General features: G+C 48.0%; 1 protein-coding gene across 13 annotated transcripts in view; it reads right to left on the bottom strand.

Annotated features, from left to right (window-relative positions):
- The window catches only part of MAP4K4 (mitogen-activated protein kinase kinase kinase kinase 4), a gene marked incomplete at its 3' end in the record, with an annotated part of 164,845 nt that extends 146,400 nt beyond the window's left edge, over positions 1-18,445 (bottom strand). For all 13 annotated transcript variants that reach the window (XM_082009076.1, XM_082009071.1, XM_082009072.1 and 10 more), the window contains exons 1-2: positions 17,610-18,445; positions 17,226-17,291 (exon numbers count right to left, since the gene is read on the bottom strand). In XM_082009076.1, the coding sequence (XP_081865202.1) occupies positions 17,226-17,291; positions 17,610-17,666 (123 nt within the window). In that variant the 5' untranslated portion in view covers positions 17,667-18,445. The remainder of the gene's footprint in view (positions 1-17,225; positions 17,292-17,609) is intronic.
- Positions 18,446-24,354: the final 5,909 nt, after the last annotated feature.

Below are 24,354 nucleotides of genomic sequence, written 5' to 3'. Positions count from 1 at the left end.
GACTCACAGGGACAACCTGCTCTCCTTCCTCAACTCCCTTGCTTCCTCTCCACCAGCTGCCTACCGCTTAAAGAGTCTCACACACTGCCATTCGGGGTTTGCAGAGCCACCAGGGACCTCCTTACACTTAAGAGGAGCGAAAAACAAAATTCATATATACTAAATGCCCTACAGTGATCTGCATGGAGCATTTAAAAATCACATCAAATTTTGGAAAGCGAGAAGCATTGCACCGGTTTAAAACAGAGCAGTCTGAGCAGGGTGGTGGGGAGCAATGGTGCTCTCCCAGAGAGAAACACTGGTAAAATATGTTGCAGAAGCAAAAAATTTTAGAAAAGGTTGTTAGCTGCATTAAAATTTAAACCAGTACTTCTCCTTTTATCTTTCTGACAGAATGTCTTTTTTACCTGCCACACCCAACCTCAAAATATCAGCTAAAACTACAGTTTATCCAGCTCAATACTGCATTTTCCTTGCCTGAATATAATTAACAGCCACCTCCAGTTTAAAAAGAGATTCCTTAAACTAACAGCTGCATCAGAAAGGCCTTGAAAGCTTTTGCTTAAACCCACACTTCGGAAAGTCATGACTGAGTTCATTTTGCTAAGTCTGAAGACAGAAGAAAGTGAAATGTTTTGCTAAAATTTGTTCTGTGTATGTGTAAGCAAGCTCCCCTCTGGAAATGCATTTTCAAAATCATGCAGAGAAATAGCATGAAGCTAGTCTCTTTGTAAAAGAGCAAACTGATTTGCAGAGGCTGGGTTTGAGGCTTAAAGGGGCGATTCAGAGATAAGAAGGCATTTTAGTTTTGTTTTTACATCAAGAGTTTCCCAGAACTCTGTAAGATACCTGTCCTACACATTTACCCACAAATTGGTTAAAGACTTTGCTTTGTTTCCACTCTGCACCAACACTTGTGCCAAGCAGCTTTGTAAGAAAACACAGTCCCAAACAAAAAAAATCCCAACAAAGTCTAGTTGGTAACTCAGTAGAAGGCTCTATTTCAGCAATGGATGCAAACAGTGCAGAATTAAATCAACTACTGCCTATCCCACAGCTGAGCTGCACCTGGATTAAAAAAAAAAGCCAGAAAACGATAGCAAGCCTTATAGTCATGAGAGGTGCCTGCTTTGCTCAGGAGGATGAGCTCAGACCCAGCGCTTGGTCCAGCACCAACCACGAGGAGCTGCAATCCACTTTTAAAACAAATGTGCAGCAGACACCAGGACAGTTTGCCACCACGGGCACAAAGGCCAGGTTTTGGCCCTTCACTTTTTGGGAAGGATGGCGACGCCTGTCCTGGGAACCCCGCACCATCCGTCTCTCCCCTGTCCAGCCACCCTTTTGCCCTGCCCGCGCTGAACAAGTCAGCTGTGCCCCGTTTCTTCCCTCCTCCCCCAAAAGAGAGAAACAAAGGGCGGCAGTCTCTAATGGCTCGAGACCCAGGGATCTGGGGCTTGGTTTATTACATGCTTAACGGAGCACTGAATTACTGGTGGTTATTGCCTAGTTTTACTGCTTTCCTTAAAAGAGAAACATGAGCAAACAAGCATGTGTCACGAAAAAGCCCCCATTCAGACAGGAGCTGACAAGAGAAAAAGCATCCAGAGTTTACGACTGTTTATTAGCAGTTTTGCATGCAGGTACCAGCTGAGGTTGCAGCAAAGACTAATGCAAAGAAATCCCCACCTTGCCCACCACCTCCTCAGGGGCTTGTCTAGCCCTGGATTTAGCGCCCGAGGTTAGCACACACTAAGTACCCCAGGCTTTAACTATACGGATTTAGCATGTGTCAAGGGCAGTATGCCTTGTCTAGACAAAGCCTTTCAATGCACTTTAGTTAGCATATACAAACCTCACACCTTCAACCCCGGCAGAGAGGAGCCCTGGGAGAGAGCATCCCTGCAGAGAGACCATCTCCGAAGAGCTCCTCTGACTGCCGCCTCCGCCGGCAGGGAAGCCCCTAACTTCAGGAGAGTTTTGTCCGAAAGACAGGGCAGGAAAAGAATAAAAATAAATTACCCCAGTGGAGCAAAAGACAGACGTGGGACCATTTTCCTTCTCTTTTTTGCTCAGCTGGCAGGTAACAACTGTGACCCCTCTGCCTCCATCTCGCTGGCAAACAGTGCTGCAAGCAAAGGTAAAGCCTGAAGCCTTCATCTTGGGCACAGATCCTCCCAATGCCCAATAAAGAGGGACTTTAACAGGCTTTCCTCACAGGGAAGCAGGGGCTAGGAGAAGAGCAAACATGCACTCTCCCTCTTATCTATCTAGTCATCTATTTTTCACGAAACTTGTAAGGATTTTTGACCTACCCCTCAAACCAAAACACAGCTGAAGTAAGCCCTGAGGTTGAAAAAGCATTGAGGACGGGGTAAAAATGGACGGAGACTCATTTCTTCAGAAAGCCAGGGCAAAAAGAGACCACAAAAAAAGATCTAAAGAAGGTACACAATGTGTGTGGAGAAACACATTAATGAAAAAACAAACGAATCTCACTCATCTTGGCAGAACTACAGCCAGTACCAGAGGTCACGCGGATTTAACCATATCCCTTCTATTTGTTAGTTACTTTTATACCAAAAAAAAAGAAAAAAAGCCACAGACAAGCCTAGAGGAAGAAATGCAAAGTATGATGAGTGTAGAGTTTAGGGAAAGGGAGAGCGGCAGGAGAAATTCACCTACATCAGATGAATATGAGGGAAGAGAGCAAGAAGGACAAAACAAACCACAGAGCAAGAGAAACCCGCCACCGCTAAAAAAGGGCAAAAATTAAAAATTCATTCTACTAGAAAAGATTAAAGAATAAGACAAAGTTGTTTAAGACATGAGGCACTTCCAAAAAGTGACATTTCTAGAAACAACACTTTTTTCTCTCAAGTCTGACAAGGGAACATTGGCTTGAAGCAAAAATGTGCAAGCCTTTGCCCATGGTCTAACCGCAAGCTGCAGAGCAAGGATGACACTCAGTTTACTTCCAGTGACTTCAGCAGGTGTCCTGACCCTGTACAGCCAAAGTACTTCTAGCTTTAGAAAAAGAATCTAAACTAAACCAATATACACCTGAACACTGAAGTAAGAAGGATTATTGCTACCATGCTCTTATTCCACTGCAGCTCCTTTGCTCTCAAATGACATTTACGGCTCTTAAATTATAAATATACAGGCCGCCTGCATAATCTGTTAAGGATATTATTCCTGCTGGCCTAACACAGCAAAGACATTCAAAACATTTCCCTCAAAACATTTAAATCATGAAATCACGCATTTCTTAAAGAGAAGTTTGGCTCGGGCGCTCACAAGACTTTTTCTGCCGTCACGCAGAACGAAGGTTCCCAAAACTAGGTGGTTTTGCTGACGGCTGTGATTCAGATGCAAGTCCCTAGTCATTTCAGCGTGTTGTTTTTGTCATCTTTCAAAGCTGTCCGTAGTCACTATTAAAAGAAACCCACAGAATTCAGCGTAGCAGAGGCAAACCAAATCTGCGCCTTGCAAAGAAACTCGGGGCTGAGCATCCTCGGAGCAGCCTCGTCCGTCGCTCAGGAAGAGCGGCATCGCAAGGTCAGGTTATAAACATGCCTCTCCGGGAAACACGCTGTACTGCTGCTGGGTGCACACTCGGCACAGGAAAAAAACACATGGCCTTTGAAGGAGGACAAGCTATTAAATTTTTACTAGGTGAAATGTTTACAGAAATAAATCTGCTCCTTTCCACTCTTGGTTATTATCATAACACACATGGTAGCTGACACACAATTAATGGAGCTTTAAACCAAGAGCTCTTGGAAGGAAAACACACTCCCAACTTTTCAGCTAACCTTGATAAAAAGCCAGGTTTTGGCAAAGTTCAGCAACACAAGTGGCTTTCTGAGATTCCCCGTCTATTGGGCACCTCTTGCTCTTGCAACAAGCACCGTGGGGGAGAAGAGGCTCTGCCAAGTCAGCACCGTCCACCACCACGGACACAGACCCACAAGCAAAACTCAGCAGACCAAAGTACCACCTCAGAGGTACTGTACCACCCACACCCTCCTCAGGGGGTTTCCACGTACACATGCTATTTCACATCAGTCAACGGTTCAGACAACGGCACCCGCAAAAAGAATTTCATCTCCTCTCCTCCCAAGCGCACTGATCTTGCAGGGTGAACAGATATTAACAGTAACACGACACTTTAATACCCAAGGCTACTGGCTTTGTTTCCAAACCCCCAAGGATCTACAAACTAGGCTGATGCCATCTTTACAGATTCAAAATGCTGTTAACATTCCCTTTTCCCATCTTCTCCTATCGAGTTACAGTGACAGACTAAAACCCATGTTATGGTGCTACCAGGTGAGTAGATTTTCCAGCGAGTCCAGAGATCTCCAAGAGCTGGTGCTTTCAGCACAGCTCTGTACCATGTAAGCAAGCAGGGTCCCTCTCCCAGATGGAATAAAGTAACCGGATACCACCCAAGGCATTTCAGCTGTCTGCTTAACCTTCCCTTCTCCTTTCTACAGTAGGAAAACCTACTGGTGGGGAGCACAAAATAAAACCTCCCTCTTTCCCATACAGCCCAGTGCAACCGCACCATATGTACACAAAACATATTTCCTTGCAACAACAGCACACCCGGACTACACGCTTTGTTATCAAAAAGCTCAGTGGTGCAGAGCAGCAGCAGTAGCAGCAGATGCTTCAAAGTCAAACCCCGATCGCAGCAAGGACTCAATCTGCAACCTGAGTGGCGGTCTCAGCCACAGTGGTTTCATTGCCCGCTGCTCTCTTCCCTTCCCAAAACCCAAGGCAAGCACTGCCACAACACTCGGTCCACGAGGAGGCACCTTCAAACTTGGCAACTTCACCAGAAAGAAGCCTGCTCAATAACTAATACATTTTTATTCCTGAAGAGGAAACCAGAGCACTCTTCCATTACCTCAGAGGAAACCTAAGGAAAGGTAGCGTTACTCAGGACTGATTTACTGCCTCAAGCCATTCGGAAAACCATAAAGCCAGTGACATATAAGACAAGCAACTCATTCACAAGAGCTCTTTGATCTTAAATAAAATTAGTTCAATATTAAAGATTTTCATTTCTTGCCATATAAGACTTCCACAAAGGCTAAGAAAAAGCTTTTCCCATCTCTCCTTTTAACGCTCAAGTTATTTAGCAAGTAACATTTCTTTCACATGACTTGAAACATTTTCTCCACATTCACTTGTCATTGCTCCAGAATTTCTTGGCGAGCACCTAAAACGCACAGGGGGAGCTGCATAAAGCATTCTCCATAGCCCCCAAGGACAAGTCGGGTCAGAGAATTTCATTGCGTTTCACGTAGGGGAAAGGAAGGCACAAAGTGCGCCCTTCCCAACACTCAGATTTAAAAAAAAAAAAAAAAAAAAAAGAAGAAAGATTTTTCGGTAATTTGTTATTCAAAGCATTCCAGTGATTTTTAACAGATGAAGAGGAGAAAGCCTGCACCGTCACTATTAATAAGCTGACATTCTTTCTTCCCCCGCAAGACCACACCAGAAACACAGGCGAAGGCGACAATTTAAGGGAAAGGCGTGCCAGCTCTGCCAAAGCCCCAGCCCCTGCGGCGCAGGGACTCCCGTGAGCGCTCCCTGGGACGAGCACATTGGGTGCGAGGTACGGCGCTGGTGTACAAAACGTCTGCCATGAAATCAGGGAGGTCCTTTACATTGGAGGTTTCCCTGTAGCTCTCAACGCTGCGCTTTTCGCTCCTTCTCCTGTGACGGTACATCATTAACTTAATCTGACAAAATAACAGTGAATTACAGGATAAGCTGAGGATATAGCATCACCTTGGATTTTGGGTTTAATATGCTTGATTGTGCTATAGGATGGCTTTAAAATTTTATTTATTTGCTTTCCAAATCAACCAAGAGCTCTCATATGCAGCAGAAGGCCCCTGAAGCTATCACTGTAATGCGGTATCTGTTCATAAATGTCAATATACCAATTTTAAAGTTATTAACATTGCTGTTTAGTCATGGTAAAATATCCTAATACCTGCCCCACCTCTGTTACAGAGAGCAATACAGTTAAATGTGAGCAATTCAGTTCAGGGCTTTCTGCAAAACTCATTTAAACACAGAAACCTCAACCAAGTGCAAGACAGCACATAACAATTCCACCACAAAGACAAGTCAAACAAGCAGGGGTACCACGAGGCTTGCTCTATGAGATCCATCTGCCCAGTCACCCAAGCACATTTAGCCGCTTTCTCTGGGTGGCACTTAAAAGACCAGAGGGTCAACATGCAAAGTCTTCTCTCTCTTTGGCTTGGCTAAGCGTGAAAGCTGATCCCAGCTACCACTAGGGCAAAGAAGGGATCTCTTTTTATTAAAGCACATAACTTTGTGTCCAGAGACTTGGCTTGTACCTCTGTCATATATTTCCTGGGTGGCGGCGAATAAATTACATCAGTTCCCCACTGTACTTGCCCCCCACATCCTCACTCCAAAGTAGAGCACAGCGGATAACCTGGGTATCAGAGAAGCAGCACATGAGAGCTTCACTTCCTTCTGTGTTTAAACGGGAGATTACCATACAATTGATAGTTCAGTTTAACAAATGGTGCGGAATATGAAACTTCAAGTACTTCAGGAATGTCCACGGTAGCTGCCAAAGGAACGTGCAGTATATTGCCTCAAAAAAACCCAAGTGTCAATCACAGAAAAGATACTCTGATTTACAAGAGATTGAGATTTAAAAATAAGATTCACAACCAGACTGAATTCTACTAGCTGAGCTTAGAGCTACGGAGAAGCAATACAATGACATAGGTAGGGGAGAAAAAAAAAAAACACAACAAAAACACAAACAGGTCTGATGGGAAAGGATACCTTGCAGAGAAGCACAACTTTGGAAAAAAAAGCCTGAATGTCAGACACTTAATTACAACCCTTATCAACGTCATCAAAAGAGTTAAAGTATTTCTATAGTTCTCTCCTGAAAAACAGTAACCTAGAATAAATGCCTTGTCTGTAGAAGTATAATTTATCTGAACAGGAAAGACCCCAGAGCTTACTGTTGAGAGCACAGGGAGGAGATGCGAGGCATTGAGTACTTCCCACACCCATAGTTCTTCTCAACCAGAAGTTCATCAGAAATAAATCTGTCTATATTTAAGTTCCCAGCCTTTATATAGGAGTGTGGAGATAGTGAGGGCAAGCACACTCAGCTCTTGGTAAATGCACGCAAAAACAGGTCACTTATTTATAAATTAGTCTTTTAGGGAAAGGGATGCTTCCCTCCCAGCGGTGGGCAAGAGGGGATCGAGATGTCATTCACTTTCACACATCCACTTACAAAGGCATCTTCACTCCTGCCGTATATCCCACAAAGAAGACTGACTGTAGGAGCTACTACATGCATGGTACAGAGTGAGGTCAACCTGTCAGACCTTAGTCATCTAGAAGACATACAACTGAGACATTCACCCTAAATTCCCATTATAATTAACAGACAAAGACTCAGGTAAAGAGCAATTTATCTCGTCCTAGGGTAGTTATCTCCAGAGGCCATTCCCCTGTCCTATTTCTCTCTGCTGCGAGTCCTAGAGCACACAGCTGAGATTTAGACAGCAAAAGAACAGTGGGCAGCCCACCTACTTAAGCACCTTTCAAAAGTACCATCCAAGCCCACAGCACAGAAACGAGCTGTAAATTACTAACCAGACGTGCGTAACTGCAGCTCTCACTGCAAAACGCATTTTTCACCTATCAGGCCACCATAAAATAACTGGAGATCCACAGCACTATCAGTTTTTTTGGAGAAGCACAAAAGAAACTCAATTAGGGCTTCCAGTCAGCAAACACCTCATTATTATACGCAAACACTACTGTACCGGTTCCCCCCAGAATTATTTTGATTATTGCAGTAGCACATGCTAGTGGACTACAGCTAAGGGTCCATCAGCATTTCGGTTTTCTTTCTGTACCCTGACCTGCAAGGGTTTAACACTCAGCTACAAGTATTCCTTCTTAACAACAGCCTTGTAAGATGTGTACAGTTGTACATCCTTTCAGTTATTCTCTTGAATTTTCCTTTTGAAGGAAAAATAATGAATTGCAATAATGTTGAGGGGTCCCAGACCGTAAGATTCGTAAACCCAAGTACAGCATTGTATACTTTACTGTAAGACATTAAGGCCCACGGACCTTAAGCTTTTCTTTCCTGGGTTTGAAAACAAAACAGCCCAATACCATTTAGATAGCTCAAAGTGCAGGGGGCAAGTTTTGAGACAAGTTTATTTTGTTTTGAGCTTACTGTTTCAATTAGAATCATGAACTCTTGCCCACTGTCATCCCCTATAGCTACTCACAAAATCCTGGGAAGAAGCAACTGAAACTGCCAGAGCTTAACTGAAATTGACTGTTGTATTTTTAAGACTTCCAGTCATTTCTAACAGTTCCAAATGCAAAAATCCCAAACAAAGCACATCAGCTTTGAGGTAAACCAGCAGGAGTAAACTATTGCCCTGGCAGTCCTCAGAAAGTCAATAAAGCTCAGATTTGGTGCAACCGAGTATTTCAAGCTGCTGCCATTCATTTACCTACCTAAGTAACATCCTCCCATTTCACCTCTGTCCTCTGGTGAAGTGACCAGCTGCAGGAACCAGAGCCCACAAGTCCATATCATGGATTGGTACAACATAAAAAAATGGTAACCCAAACATTCAAACCTAAAACCAGCCTGAATTTCAGAGCCCTAAAACATCCAGCAAAGCTAAGGGGAACTCCATAGGCATACCAAAAAGCAAAGGCACTATTGGGGCTAATACGACCCAGAGGGAGGAGCCAAAGACCAGACAGATGGTTGTTATGGATGGACGTGAGGACCAGCATTTCCATGCGGAGGGCAGCACTTGGAAGAAGGAAAGCCTTCAGGGGCAGGTAAGGAGCAGGGCAGCACCCATGCCTCCAAAGCTGCAAATGCAAGGTGCCCAGAAGGATCTTTTAGGACTTCCCCAGCCAGGGCGGTGGGAAGAAGATTAAATAAGTGGACCTCACAAGCAGCCCCAGAGCCAGGGAGCTACTGGGGCGCTCAAGGTACACAGGGGCAGGGGAGGAAGCAGATGAACAGCCATGGCACATCACCAACAGCCCCAGCAGCCACGTTGCTGACCCCAGCCCACCGCAGACCTTCTCTGGGGACAGCGCTACCTTGCTCCAGGAAGCATGTGCCTACAGCCCATGCGGCTCCTTCAGCCGCAGGGACAAACCCATGAGTCACTGCGATCCCTGCAAAGAGAGCAGCTCTTATCAACGCGCCATGGGACAGCTCCAAAGGGAGGTGACGGAGACATACCAGATAAGCACTACAATACCAGTATAACTGCATCCACATTAGGAGTTTTACCACATTAGCTGTTTTATTACTAGACAGGCTGATCAGGACCTGTTGGCACTTGCAGTGTCCTGTTTGTAAAGCGATAATGACAGCTCCAGTGGCAGAGCAACCCAGGCAGGCGCAGCTTCGGTGGGAAAGAAGCATTTCGCCAGGAGTCTCCCCCAAAAGACATCACTTATTCTGGCACACAGTCACAACACGAGCTAGGTGGGCTGACGGAGGTCTTGTCACCCCGGGCTGCACTGAAATCAGCACAAAAACCTGTGGCAATAAACCCTCCCCTGATGTGCGTACGCCCAGAGCCTGCCTGGCTAGGGAAAGGTAGGAAACTGCCATGGGTAAAAAGCTAATCTCTCTCATAATATATGACTATATATATTTGAATATAAATTATATATGCTGATGTATTTCTACTAACAATTCAGCTGTCCCTTGCTTTTTTCTTATATTAAGCACTTTTGTGACACCACACTACTTTTTGTTTCCCACAACTGAGAGGCGTGCACTAATTCATTCTCAACATTTAAGCCAGCTTCTCCTTCTTCACTCTCTGATTTCCTCTGTAAATTCAGCTTCACTAGGCTGCTTCTCACTGAGCTGTCCCACTATCTCTCCCCAACTCCACATCTTCCCATAGATTTGGTCTTTCACTTGTCAGTATGATGCAAGATCAAGCAGGAGGAGGGCATGGGAAAACCCCAGGGAAATGTCAACACCCTTCATGCCTGCTACAGTGAGTTGCACAGGGCACTTGAGATAGGACTTAGTTGCACCAATTTCTAAATAAAGTGGAGAGAAGCCTGCTCCATCCATAGGTTCATTTCATCCCCATGTGCTTTGGAAGTGCCAATACTGTACTCAATTCTCTTTCAGAAAGCTGCTCCATCCTTTTTCTAATGCTGAGATACCACAGAAGTTAGGACTGCTGAGCCACATGGCCACCCAGGAGAAGATACGTCAAGCCTTGCTCAGGATAGGACAGGGGACCAGGAACGAGCATTAGGTGGAGGCATCAAGAACTTCACAGCAGCATTTTGACCATTTGACAGTGGTCTTCAGTTTGTAATCAGCGTTGTATTTTGTGCCCTTATGCAAGTGTTTCACACCACATCCAAGGCAGAAAATACACTTTGGAAGTCAGAGGGAGATGCCACATCAAAATCTCCAAGTCTCCTGCATTCAGAGCTACCTCAGGGTTCCCAAAGAGTATGCACAGTTGTAGGTTTTTTCCTCTCCCTTCCCATAGTTGCTTGCTTTTAGAGCCAACAGTATCTTTTTTTTGAGCCTGCGCCGACCTGAGAAACAATCAGGGACCCATAATGCTACAAAGTTAAGGTATTTGATAAGAAAACTCTTGTGCAAAGCTATGCGATCCCCTCCCAAATCCAACTCTCGTTCAAGCCAGTTGAATTCTTTCCACCAGCTCCAGTGGGAGTTGGACTGGGACCTAAAATAACGCCGCAGATAAGGATCTTACTGTAACTTTTGACTACAGTCAAGCTCACATTGTGCAAGTCAATGCTATTGAGCTTAAATATCAACGTCATCCAAAAGCTGGGAGAAATACTTCTGGTGGAGCCAGAGTGTACAGTCTGAAATGTAAAATGGGAAAAACAAAAATACCACTTTCCTCCAAGGAAAACACATCTCGAGAAGGTAGGTACACAACCTACCCAGCTGAAATCTGCTTGCAACAGAAAGTACCACTTGAAAAGAAGATGACTAGAACATAATGTGTATACACAAACACATGCTAGACCACATGAGAAAAGTCAGCTCACATTCTAGTCCAAAAGTTCATACTAAAAAAAAAAGTATACGCTGAAGGCAGGAAAATGCAAAGCGTAAAGGCAGGGAAATGCAAAGGGTGAACACCTTTTGTAATGCTGGATTCCCTTTGGGGACGTTCCTCTACATCATCCCCTAGGGTGGGAGGCACGGACCTGCCATCATCACAGAGGCCAAAAAAAGCACCTCCGCACGCTACCGCCGAGGCTCTGTTGCCTGGAAGTTGATAATATGTCACCAGAATTTCCATTACCAGAAGAGACCAAAAATAAAGCAAGGCAAAGGAAGGTGTATGTTTCTGGTTTCCTCCCCTTCTTTAATGCCCCTAAACTAACAAAAATCCCTATCCTGGGCCTTATGGATAAAGCTCACCTTCCCCACACCTGCAGCCAAGGGCAGAGACCTTCACGGGGAAAACGATCTACCTTGACAAGCCTGGGGAAACGAGCCCTACCATTGCCAGCGGAGAGAGAGTGCACACACACACAAAAAGCAAGGAAACCATGAGACGACTTCAACTGAAACTGTACCCACATCAGCTGAAAAATCTTTCAACAGAAAGCTGAAGAACTTTCCTAGGAGTCAGCGTTAAGACTCTGGGCTGTATTTTGTCACATCCATCACCTCGAAGCCCTGCACACACCCGTGTCCCAGACTGCCAGGCCCTCTTCTAATTACTCCAGGAATAAGGAGTCCCTGCCCCAGGAGCCGGCAATTTGATTTAAGACAGAGTACAAAAATAAAAAAAAAAAAAAAAAAGGCGTTCTGACAAACAGACAGATGGACTGGGGGAGGAAGAATGAGAGGGACATGTGGTTACCCACCATTGGCAGGTTGCTTTCTTTTCTCTTTTTCTTTTAATAAAAATAAATATCAGTAATCCCCACTGGCCACCTGCCTAGCTTTTGTATATTTAATTAAGAAGGATTTGGGTGATGGAGAACTGTTCAAAAGTTCAGCCAATTTGGGGGAGGATGCGGGGGGGCAGGGGGGACAAACCACGCTAAGTGCTACATCTAGCTGCAGGACCCAGAGAAATGCCAGTATTCCAGCCGCTGCCTGGTCCTTCCCGATTTCTCCAATGGCAAACTCTCCCTTTGTAACACACCATGAAAAATCAAAGGAAGAAGGGAAGAAGAGCAGCTCATACTTAAGAGAGCTGGTCTGGACCAGTTCCTGAAAGCCAATGACCTCAAGGATCCTCAGTACAGTTTGTCTTTATAGCGATAAGGCTGTAATTGTATTCATGTTTAACAAAATCATTTGAATCCACAATGATGTCCCTTTAGCAGTGAGAGAAAGAAAACGGACAGGGGGAAAATTCAACTGGGTTAGTAGAGAATACCAAGCACTGTCCTCTCTTCCTATCCCCCCAACACCATCACCTTGCAAGACAGAAAGTCCATTAAGACAAAAATAGAGCATCCTTAGTATGGGAAAACATTTATCCAAGTTTTAATTTATTTTCAAATCAGCATTTAAACGATCACCTCTTACATCATTTCCTTTTATGAGCCAGCAGTTAGACAATACACATCATTTACATGCAGTTTTGGAAGGCTGCAACATAAATCAACAAAAGAAGCCTTCACTACGAATTAACTATTACAAGGCTCTTAGAAAGCCACACCAGCATGCTTTGAGGGCAATTAGGAGTATCATCCCTAATTCTCATCTTTCTGGTGCGCGCTCAGAACTCACACGAAAACATCCGTCCCCCAAGTCATTGCTGCTGCATGAGAATGACGACGTCCATCTGGGAGATGCGACAGCACACTCACAACAGCCGTTTCAAAGTGTTAGCTGTCTTTAAAAACGCATACACATGCACCCAAAAAAACCCAAAGAGAAAGTGAGGGAGCAAGTTAACACAGTCCAGTCTCAAGAGCAAGATTAATAAGCCTTATGCCTCTTACAAACGGTCAGACGGTAGAGATTTTAAAATGTGCAAAATATTAACCAACGCCTTCAGTGCACAAGTCATTTTTGCATTTAAAAAAAAAAGGCGGGGGGCGGGGGGGAGGGAAGCAAACATCCAGTTCAAATCTTATCTCAAGGCAAATTTCGGGAGCGTTTTCATTTTGCATGAGCCGAACTTCGAATTAAGCTTACTACTGGACGTGAAAAACTAAAATCTAACAGCAGCAATGTTAAAAATGCTTCTCCACTATTTGCAAAAGGTGAAAAAAACACCCCAAGTCCTCAAGGCAGCTCATGGTTTGGTAAGCTGGCAACAAGTTCCAGCAACATCGGAGTGCTCCGGCAGAAGCGGGGCTGACTTCAGGAGGAAAGGCGACCGGAGGCACAGCCACCCCACACGACAGCAGCATCCACAAAAAGCACAGTTACGGGCCAACACCGTTTTCCTGCCGAATTCTGTGCCGCTTGGCACCATCCCGTGCTTGCACCTCACTAGTTAAAGGTGGTACACGGCTACCCTGTGGCTTAGAAGAGGGCTTCGAGGGGGGCCGAGCCGCAGGTCGGGGTGCTGCCCTGCCAGCTCTGCCGGCAGGCAGGGCGCTGCCCGGGACAGGCCGGCACAGGCCTCTCCGCTCCCCTCAGCTGATACCAACCTGCTGAAGGGAAATGTCTCCCTCTCAACCCCAAGCAGAGGCATGGGGCTCCTTAAAAAGTGTTAAACTACAGGTTCAGGGGGTTCTGCGGTAGCTCCCTGGGAACTCCGCTCGCTGTACTTTGCAATGTTTAACCCTTCGCTTTCTAACTTACACAGTGCAGAAGTGCCTCTCTTCCTTCTGCGCCATCGCTCTCGGGTTTTCAACCGGCTACGAAAGGGCAAACAACTTCCAGGCCGGCCTTTCACTCCCCAGGATTTCAGACGATCAGCAGAGGGGCTCTGCTCTGCCCCAGGACGAAGGAGCCGGCCCCGCCGCTGCCCCATCCCCTGCGCTGGGCAGACTTCCCAAAAACACCCCATTTCTTTTAGGCACCCAGGGCTGGGGGACCTCAGGCTCATTTCCCACCCCCCCTGCCCCGATTCAGCGCCGCGTAACAAGCTCCTCTTGAAAGGCAAAGCTCCTTCACACAGGCGAGGCGTAAACGAGGTTACAAAGACGAAAACAGCGTAAACTCTACGGATTTTAGGTAAAGCAGAAGAAAACTTAGGATTTTTAAACACCTCACCGCTGAGGTGCCAGGCCCGCAGTACACCCTGCGTAAGCCAACCCCTGTAATGGCACAAAATCCCAGGAGGATCCACATTGCTCTACAGGGAGTAACTACACCTGCGTATAGACACCAACCAAGGGCCGCCCTCCTATTTCATGTGTGTACATACACCTATATACATCTACACACCTACATATAGCTAAATAAATAGCCGGGGTAGAACTATCTATAGAAATCTCGCTAGACAGATAGATTCGAGCTATTCGCAGCGAGCTCAGCTAAGGCGGAGAGGAGAAAAACAGGACCGTTTTCTGCTTTTCAACAGGTCGGCGCAGCCTCCTTCCCACCGCCAGAGAGGAGACCCCCCAGCAAGGCAACCGACCTTCGGTATCATCGCCGGGGTGTATGAGCTAGACAAAGAGATAACGTCATGCCCTCTCCCGCTCCCTCCGTCCTCCCCGCAGTGGCAGGTAGCCAGCCAATCCCGCTCCCCATGCCCGGGTGACATCATCGCTGATGCTGATACACGAATGTGGAAGTACATCAAACTAGCGCTGCCCCAGAGATCTCGGGGCACGGCTCCTCAAAGACAACCTACCCGCCGCCAGTCCTTTGCGATGACAATCCAGTTAAAAGGCAAATAAAACCATTTGGGAAGAGGGATTCCAAGGAGAGGTTGCTGGGTAAGGAGAAAAGCGGCAGGTAACAAGCAAACACAGTGTAACGACGTTTTTCCCTCGGTTATGCAGTTCCTTGGAAAGCCCTCAAAACATTCACACCCAGTTTCATCTTTGGGTGTCCCTGGTGCATTTTTCCTAACAAAAAGGTGGCTGAGAAAAGTTAAATACTATTGCACTGCTATTGCACTGTTTTTTGGGTTTTTTGTTTGTTTTTTTTTTTTTTACAGAACTGCATTCTTTCAAGAAAAAAGCCGAGGTTTAATCACAGCAAGGAAGTTTTTTGTTTGGGTGTTTTTTGTTTATGTACAACCTTGTTAGGTGTCCACATTTTAAGACTACATATACAAACGTGGACAAACGCCTAAGAAGCGGCAGTGCAAATCCAAACTTACACACCTGTCAACCCACCAGTGTCTGAAAGGGTCTACAGCAAATAAGTATTTACCTATTTCTTTTATTCCTGGCACACAAACCACCGCGCCCTCAGTTACCAGGCAAGAGGAAACATTGCCACCGCTGTCTAACCAGCGAGAAAGGGCAGGGAAATCTCTTCAGACACACTAAAACTAGTGCCCTGACAGAAACCGCCTGCTGCTCCCTCTGCTATCAGGGTGGCACCGATGCCCTTAGACCTCAGGTGTCCATTCACTCTCCCAAGTCGATAAACACGTGCGCCAAGTTTCATTGCTAATGTTAACTATTCCAGGAGACTTCTAGCATACCGAAGGAAAATGAAATTAAACATTTCTGTTCTCAAGACTGTTAAACCAACGAGGCCTTTGCTCATTAAGTCAAAGCATTAACAAGTAAGCCGAGAAACAATGCACCAAATTGCAATAATTAACAGGAGAGTTTCAAGTCACACATTCACGCCCTACAATTTTTTTTTGTAAGAAGGGTTCAGATGATGCAAGTTCTGGGAGCAGAAGGATTACAGGAAAAAAAAATTTAAATGGTGTCATTAAATTTGTCAGGAGAAAAAAAAAAATTAAATGGCCAAGGTAGTGTCAAAGTGCAGCTTCTCACCCATCTACCCCCTCTCCTCTGGCCTTTTGAGCCACATCCCTTTTCCCAGCTTTTTGCCAACAGCAGCAGCATGGTTATTCCACTTCTGGTCTTACAACGCAAGTCGCGCGCTGTGCAGACAGACTACTTCTCCATCACGAAGGCTGAGGTTCACGCCCTCAAAACAAACTGACATGTGTTTCATTTGCAGAAGAGGCACCGAAGTGCTTTATTTAGTTACTGGAGCTGCAAACAGCAGTATCTTGCCACCAGGGAAACTCACCAATTATACTGACTTGTTCATAAGCAAAAAAAAAAAAAAAAAAAAAAAAAAAAGCCAAATCCAAGCAGCTAGGCATACTCGGTTACTTTCAGTTATCTCTCCTTCCCTCTGCAAATATGCCTTGCATTTCTGCACAATATAAGGCTAGAGCCTTCTGTCTTTAGCTAAGTATTAAGACTGTGTGAATAATTAGTCATCCTGGTAGCGAGCACTCACTGCAAAGTCATGCCATCTCGAGATGTGTTTGTGCCACTGACTGCACACAGCGCGGGGGGGAGGAGGGGGGTAAGAAAAAAACCGAGTAGGCTAGTTTCCTACCCACACGGGCACTCTCCGATTTCTAATTTTTAAAGTCATACACTTGTCAAACAGGTTATTCTAGGAATTCTGATTTTCACTTAAAGAAGCTCCCCTGCTTCGACGGCTCAGGACTGTCACCCTGCCCGCCGGCGCCGCGCCGCACCGCGGGATGGGATGCGGCACCGCTCACCCCCGGCCCGGCAGCCTCGGCACTTGGAAGGCGTCTCCAACAAGGAAACCGGGTGACAATTTTCGCGGAGGCCAATGCCTTTGTCTAAAGTCACCACAGCAGCAGCAGCAGCAACTTCCACGAGGATCTCCAGCCGCAATTCGGAACAAGCCCGTGGACCTGTTTGTAGAGCCCGAACACTCTCTGACAGCGTCCACTCAGTTTGTTCATTCCTCGCGGGGGGGCGATGAGGACAATAAAGGACTATTTCATCATTTCAGGGTGGGTACTTGGGGGAGTAACTCGTGCCCCTTTGGAAAAGCAGAAGCCAAGAGGCTGACAAACTTGTCACGGGCAGCAACAATGACAAGGACAACATTTTCATCAGCCCTAACTGTTCCGCTTGCCACGGCGGGTGGCTCGCCATCAGCCGTGGGCTCAGCCCGGGCAGAGACACCGGGTACCCTCTAGAAAAATGACAATAATACAAGGAGAAGAAATTCTGCCACAAACCTTGTAGACTTGCCCGTACGTGCCATTGCCAACCACTTCCACCAGCTCAAAAATCCCAGCGGGGTCCTGGGGAGGAGAAAGGGGGGAGAAGGGGCGGGGGGGGATGGGAGGCAGAGAAGAGAAGCGGGGTTACATTTTTGTCAGGCGCTGGCTGCTGGCAGAGCCCAGCGGGCGAGCCCGGCTGCTGGCGGCGTGCAGCTGTTGCGCCCTGTTTTTCCACGCACATGCCAACACATGCAAACAAAGGAAAAGCAGCCCAGGGCCGCGCTCCCCCACACGCCCCCGCGGGGCTCCCCCCCACGCCGCCGCCGGCCCCCCGCGCCCCGGCCCGGCCTCTCCCATCCCCGCCGGTCCGGCAGCCCCGGCCCCCGCCCCGACACTCACCCTCAGAGAGGAAAGGTCGATATCCACTAGACTTTTTGCAGGAGAATCGTTCGCCATTTTCCCGTCTCTTCTTTTTTTTTTTTTGTCCTTCTTCTTTGCCTTTTTTTTTTTTCTTCTCTGTTAAATAATAGCGAGGCCGCCCCCCCTCCCTCCCCTCAGCAGCTGCGAATGGCGCGGAGCTCCTCTCCTCCCTTCCGCCCTTCCCTCCTTCACTCCAGCCCCGCCGGGTTGAAACTCTTCAGCATGGGGAGGGGTTGGCGGGGGGGATGATGGATAGATAGATGGATGGTGGGAGGAGGAGGAGGGGGGAGAGGGAGGTGAAGGAACGGAAGGAGGGAGGAAGGAGAGGGGGTGCTGCGGTCCGTCTGTCTCCCCGCGGTGCGGGGCTGGATCCCCCCCGGGGCGGGCGGCGGTGCCGCGGCCGGCCGGCCGGTCGGTCGGTCGGTGGGTGGGTCGGTCGGTCGGTGGGTGCCCGCGCGTCCCCGGCGGCAGCGGGCTCACACCATGTCGCGGCGGCGGCGGCAGGAGCGGCGCCGGGGCCGGCAGCCTCTGGCAGCCTCGCGGTGCGCCCCGCGCCCGGGCATGGCACGGCTCGGCCCGGCCCGGCCCGGCCGGCGCTCACGCCGGGAGCCGGCAGCGGCAGCCGCGGCCCCGCTCTCGCATGGAGGGGGGGAGCTCACGCCCAGCGCCGCGGCGGAGCCCCCGCCGCCTCCGAGCCCTCCCCGGGGCGCTGCCCTCGCATGAAACGGCTCCGGGCACCGGCGGCGGCGGGGCAGGGGAGCGGGGCTGGAGCGGGGTGCTGCGAGCCAGACAAAGATAGCCGGGGAGGAGGAGGAGGAGGGGGAGGAGGAGGAGAAAAGGGATACAAAATACACTGCGAGCAGGGAGAGAGAGAGAGAAAACAGCTCCCCCTTCCCTTCTCCAACAGGAAAAACCGGCGGAAACGCGCCCGCACCAAAGCACTGCTGGGTAAACTCGCGGGGAGAGAAAGAGAGAGGGAGGACGGGGCGGGGAGGGAACCGGCAACGGGACCGGCAGCCCTACCCACCCCACCACCGCTGCCCGCCTCCCAGCAATAGCCCCGACGGGGCGGGAGCGAGCCAGTCCGGCCCCCGCCCCGCCGCGAACGATGCCCGAGCCCGGCCGGTGGGGAGGCCCACGCATGTCCGCGGCAGGGCTGCGGGGGCTACGCGACTATACAGGGTGGGGGGAAGCTCTGCCGCGTCGGCTGGCCGGCTGCAGTGGGCAGCCCACTCTGCCTCTGCCCCGCGTCGTGGGCAAGGTGGGGGCCTGTGTGCGGGGCGCTTCCAGCTGCTCTGCTGCCTCCCGCCGCGCCTTTGAGGCGAAGTCACGGTCAGTGCTAGGCGATCGCGACCGGCATCACGAGGCAGTTTTTGAAAATAATAATAGAAAAGGTGCCCGAGGGTGGGTGGAGCTGCCCCGCGGCCCGTGGGGTGGGTGGCGGTGGTCTTCTCTTCCTATCCCGGTTGAGATGACCGGCAAAATCTCTCATCATCTTTTTTTCCCTTGCCAGAGCCCCCACGCCCACCGGAAAAACGCTCCTGCCCCACTGGAGACCTCTGCAGAAACAAAGACAAGTATTGGCCTCCAGAACCAGTGCAACAAACTCATGAGATGGCATTTTAAAACGTCATTTATTGACACCCAGAACTGTCTCAGGCCCCATTCCTGCCCACGAGCATCTTCCAGCAGAATCTGAATCCTGTGGAAAAATCTGATTAACCTCTCTCGAGCTAGTCACATCAGGCAGTTGCACGCAGGTGTAAACTTTGGCAGGATTTGCCTCTCATTGAAGTTCTTTATCACACTGATATGGCAAAAATGTTACCTGCTTGCAAGAGGTCGAGTTACGTTTCCTGTGGGAACCAAGGTTTTCCTGTCTCTTCTACTTTAACCACAAAATTACATATACATAGCTATAAGTATCACAGAAACATACTTTTAAAACACAGCAAACCTGTTGAGCAGAAAGTGTAAGGATAAATTACCATAACAGTTTAATGATGTACTTCATTTTCACTTATAGTTACAAAGAAAGGAAACTCAGGCCTGGACCGGGCAGCTGTTTTCCTCTGTACAGGAACCTGAAGTCATAAGAAGGCAAATGATTTCAAATGGCCTCGATGCTGGGCCCATCTGAGTGCATGTACACAGTAGTAGGATCAGGTCTAGAGATGCAATAAGTTTAAAAAAATGAATTTCCACAAAGATTTATTATGAACAACCTGGTTTGCATCACACAGCTTATTTAACTCTGCTTTTCTATGCATAAGAGCAGCCTTGGTAGTTCAATCCCACTGCCCGTCTAGCCCAGCGTCCCGTCTCCAGGTGCAGCCAGTGGTGAACGCTGAGGGAAGAGCACAGGGATGCTTTAACCATCCAGTGATACTCCCCTGGTGAGTCCTCCCAGCTCTTTGCAGCTTGGGGAGTTCTTCGGCAATGCTTGGTGTCACCACATTTCATACTCTCTGGTGATTTTTTCCTTCCATGAAGTTGCCCATTTACTTTCTGGATTTCTACATGCTTCTGGCTCTTACAGTGTCCTCTGGCAGGGAGTTCCAAAGATGAACTAGCTGCTTCTTATGTGAAGACCACCTTTGTTGGCTTGGAACCAACATCTGCTAGTTTGCAAGAAGCCCCTGCTGGTTCTTGTGTTGGAAGAGACAACAATCATTTCCTATTTGTTTTCTCCATTATATTGATTTATTTTATAGACTTCCTTTGCGTTTCCCCTCATTTTTTACCAGCTCGCAGATTCTGGTCTTTTTACTCATACCAGGAATGGAAGCCATTCCATACTTGCCCTTCATTGAACTGTTTCTGCTTCTAACACCTTCTTTTTAAGATCGGGGAATGGATGTCCAACCCAACCCATGTTGGGTTCCCCGTGCAGTGTCATAGCGATGTCCTAGTTTCCAGTCTATTCCTGATACTCCCTTTTTTCACTGTTGTTGAGTATTGAAAATGACATTTCTGTGGGACGTGCCTATTATAACCCCACAATCTCTTTCCTTAGCGGTAATACTACCTCAGAGACTATCGCTGTGTACCTCAGGGTGCTGCAAAGATTTTCAATCACAAACTCTGACCTGCAAGTTTTCCAAACCCAATATGTAACACCTTTCTCGTGCCCCTGAAAAATACACTCTGAGTTTTGTAAAGCTGAGACTCTGAGCCCAAATACACATTTTCACCATTCTATTTCTGATGTGGCTCCACCATAGTGTCCCCTCTCTGCTTTGAACCTATAATTTATTATAGTGAGTTTTGTCCTTTGATTTGTTGTAGTATCATACCAGAAGACCAATAAAGAAGCAGAAAGGCTAACAACAAGATTGTGAATCCTTGAAAATTGGCGCATCCTCTAACTTTAGGGAAAAAAGTAGTTTTCATAAAGCAGTAAATGCCACAGGAGAGCTTCCTGTGAGGTCCCAGGGTGAAGCACCCGCTGCCTCACCTTCCTTTTCCTTCCTACACAAGCGGAGGGATGAAAGGGTTGCTTTCTTGGGGAAGAAGTCTCTCTGGCTGTGGGCAAAACCACTCTGTTCACATGTTCATAGTGCTCTTCACCAGCACAGCATACTTGCCCAGTTTGGAAAGTCTAAAGGTTAAAAGACCAAACCTAAAACCACTGGAAAGAAGAGGAGCAGTCTGTTTTAACTCTTCCTCACAGAGTGAAACCAGCACCCCTGAAGGAGATGGAGTGAGATGGCCATCGAAAATCATCATGCGGATTAAATGCAAGGAAGGGCAATTTCAGCCCTGTGGACAGTCACACACACACACACACGCACCCCCGAGCGGTAAATGACTGTGTCTTTTAATGACAAACTAAGCAGAAGCATCAAAAAATCTGAGTCAGCTCTGTCGTTCGGGAGCAAAGCAGGAGAAAGCTGCGGGGCCAGTGTGCTGCTTTCCGTCAGCCTCGGACACAGCTGTACCCGCTCCTGCTCTCTGTGCTCACAGCGGCCGGGGGGAACAGGGGACGTGTAGCGTCCTGAGCAGTTTCAGCATCCCTGAAAGAGGGAGGCTGAGCCTCCCAGAAAGGGAGGCTTTTGTTTGTTCCTATCTGCTGGCACCTCGTCCTTTGTGTCAGCATAAGCGCTCGTACAGCTGTGCGGTGAGCCAGGGCTCATAGCTAAGCTAGCCCAGGAAAGGAAAAGAATTTTTAATGTGACTATTGATCAGTTCCCGTGGCTGGTGCATCGTGTGCTTGCTTGAGCGGTTGTGTTGGCAAGGGCGGGGGGGGAGCAGAAACTGCGTGCAGGGGAGAAAGCGTAACCATAGCATTGCCTCTTGGTGGTAGCTGTGGCTTAAGCCACATTTCAACTCTCGGTGGACCCGTAGGGGTAGAACTAGAGAAACTTCCTTCCTTACTGGAAGAGGCACTGTGGGAGTAATGGGAACCCAACATTTATGTTTTGGCCACGGAAGAAATTCCTTTCCCTCTATGTTTCCTGCATCCTCCGGTTCTTTGAAATTGTCTTTGTTTTATTCTTTTCCTCATTTAATACACTGGGGCCCTAATCACTGACCAGAGATGTAGAGGTCATCAACTACACTAACTTTTTAAGAGCTTAATCATCAACCGTATTCATGGAGATGAGTAAAGAGACAGGAAGTTCTGAATTTTCATTTTGTTTCTGCTATTGATTCATCCCGTAGCCTTGGGGCATCTCATTTCCTGCCTCCACTCCCGTTCTCTGTGCGGAAAATGGGAGTGATTTTGACCTACTTGATAGTGTGAAGTGTTAGACATGTGCCCTGTTGTACTGTCTAGGGAAATGGTTCTGGCCAGGAAAGTCCATGAAGGAGGCTCAAGCTAGTGTGAGGAATACCAGAGCACAGAGTAGCGAGCAAGGCTGAGTGAGGCTTTGCACAGTCCAGCTCTCCTGCTGCAAGTGGGCTCCCAAGACCAGAAGAAAGTTGTGAGGCTTTAAAGACCGCTTGTTCTCCTCATGAGTTCTCCTCGTGAGTTCTGGTGCTGGTGATTACAACACGTGTTGGGAGTAGATCATATGCAGAAGTATGCCACGCAATCAGCCTTCCTCCAGCTTATGCTCCTCTCCTCCTCTGCTTCTTCCACCACCACCATCTCACACCTCCATGTGATAGCTGCTCTGCACGAGCACTGCCAGCACATCCAGGCTCTTATATATGTTGCATCTGAATGCCATATAGGTATACGTGTTCCCGCAGCTCTGGTCACCCAGTTGTGCATGCACCCCTGCTGGTGACATCCTGCGGCTTTCCCCCCTCCTCAGGATACTGCGCTGCCTCCCGGACCGATGGGTTATGTCATCCTGACATGCAGGCAAGGCTCAGGCACGTAGCTGGACCCGAGCGTAGGGAAGCGCGCGTAGATGTCTCTGTAGGTGACACCAAGTTGCGCAGGGCCCCAAAAGAACAGCTTTCCACCAGCTGTACTTTGAGGCCATCACTGTCCAGCCCCTGGCTTCCTCTGCTAGCAGATCAGGGAGTGGACTGAAAGGACTCCTGAAACACAGGGGCTGCCTAAATATAGCAATCCCACTAGCGCGGGAAGAGTGGCAAAGAGAGGCAGAGCCCTTTCCAGAGCGGCTCGGCACAGGGCGGGAAGGCACCGCACTATCAGCACTATCAGCACTTTAGAAGTGCCCACCTTCCCCCATCCCCTGCCAAGCTCCACATCTGTGCTGTTCTTTCAGCTGTGCCAGTATGGCTCCCTTGTATTGTGGTCAGGTAGCTGGCCTGATCTTAGCAAAGAAGAAAACACCTTTTTTCTTTATTTTTTGCAAGCTTCACTTTACCTCTTATTAATGCCCTGCTTTGAAGGAGTGGTGGGCAGTAACGTGAGAGCAGGAATTCCTCAAGTTGTTATTGCACAGAGATCTATGTATCATGAAACTATGTCCTAAAAGTCATTTTGAGGTGAAAGAGATACCTCAAATGGCGTTGCAGTATAGTCTAGGGAGATAAGTTAGCCTTAGTCCTGCAAGAGTTAATATCACACCTGTGCAGCACCAGAGCACTCAGCAGTTCTAACTTGATCCAGATCACAAATGAATATATGACAGTGTTCTTATGAAAATAGCATAATACAGTGTTTATCTCATCTTTATGCTTTCATGCTGGCTGTGGTGAAGAAAGATGGTACCTGGTCCATCTAAAGCCACAGGACACAAGAAGCTGATAGCTGAAATGGTATGAAGTTTGCCAGGACCGTGTGCTCCCAGAGAAATCTGTGACCAAATCTGAACCAGCAGAGTAAAGTTCAGCAATTTGCATCACCCAGCTGGGGCATTTTGAGTCTGGTTCTGAACATGCCCACACAGGATTTACATCCGTGGAGCCACAGCCTCTGCGAGGAGGCTGCTCCCATCCCTAGAACAGAACAGGACAAGGAGGGGTGATTTTATGCTGCCGCGGTCTTTTGCTGACCCACATCCCTAATTCATCTTCCCAGACGGAATTCACAGCACAGCCCAGGATTGCGCACTTCACATCAGACTGGGAATTGTCTGTCCTGCAGCCAGGCTTAAAGCTGGTAAAAATGCATAAACCTGGCATAAAAATACTGTTGCGTCCTTGGGCTAATTGAGAAGATCCCGGGTATATTTTCAGACGCTGCCTGCGCTCTAAGTTTTAAGCAGCTAGCTGTTTCTGGTCCTGCTATCTATCACAGAAAGCATGCTATTACCGAGTGTGGCTGGCTGTCACAGGCTATCTCTGCTTGCAGCTAAGC

This window comes from Phaethon aethereus (genome assembly GCF_964289735.1).
Source record: "Phaethon aethereus genome assembly, chromosome: 1".
NCBI lineage: Eukaryota > Metazoa > Chordata > Aves > Phaethontiformes > Phaethontidae > Phaethon > Phaethon aethereus.
Note: the sequence above shows the minus strand (reverse complement) of the source record. Positions and strands in the feature narration are given on the sequence as shown.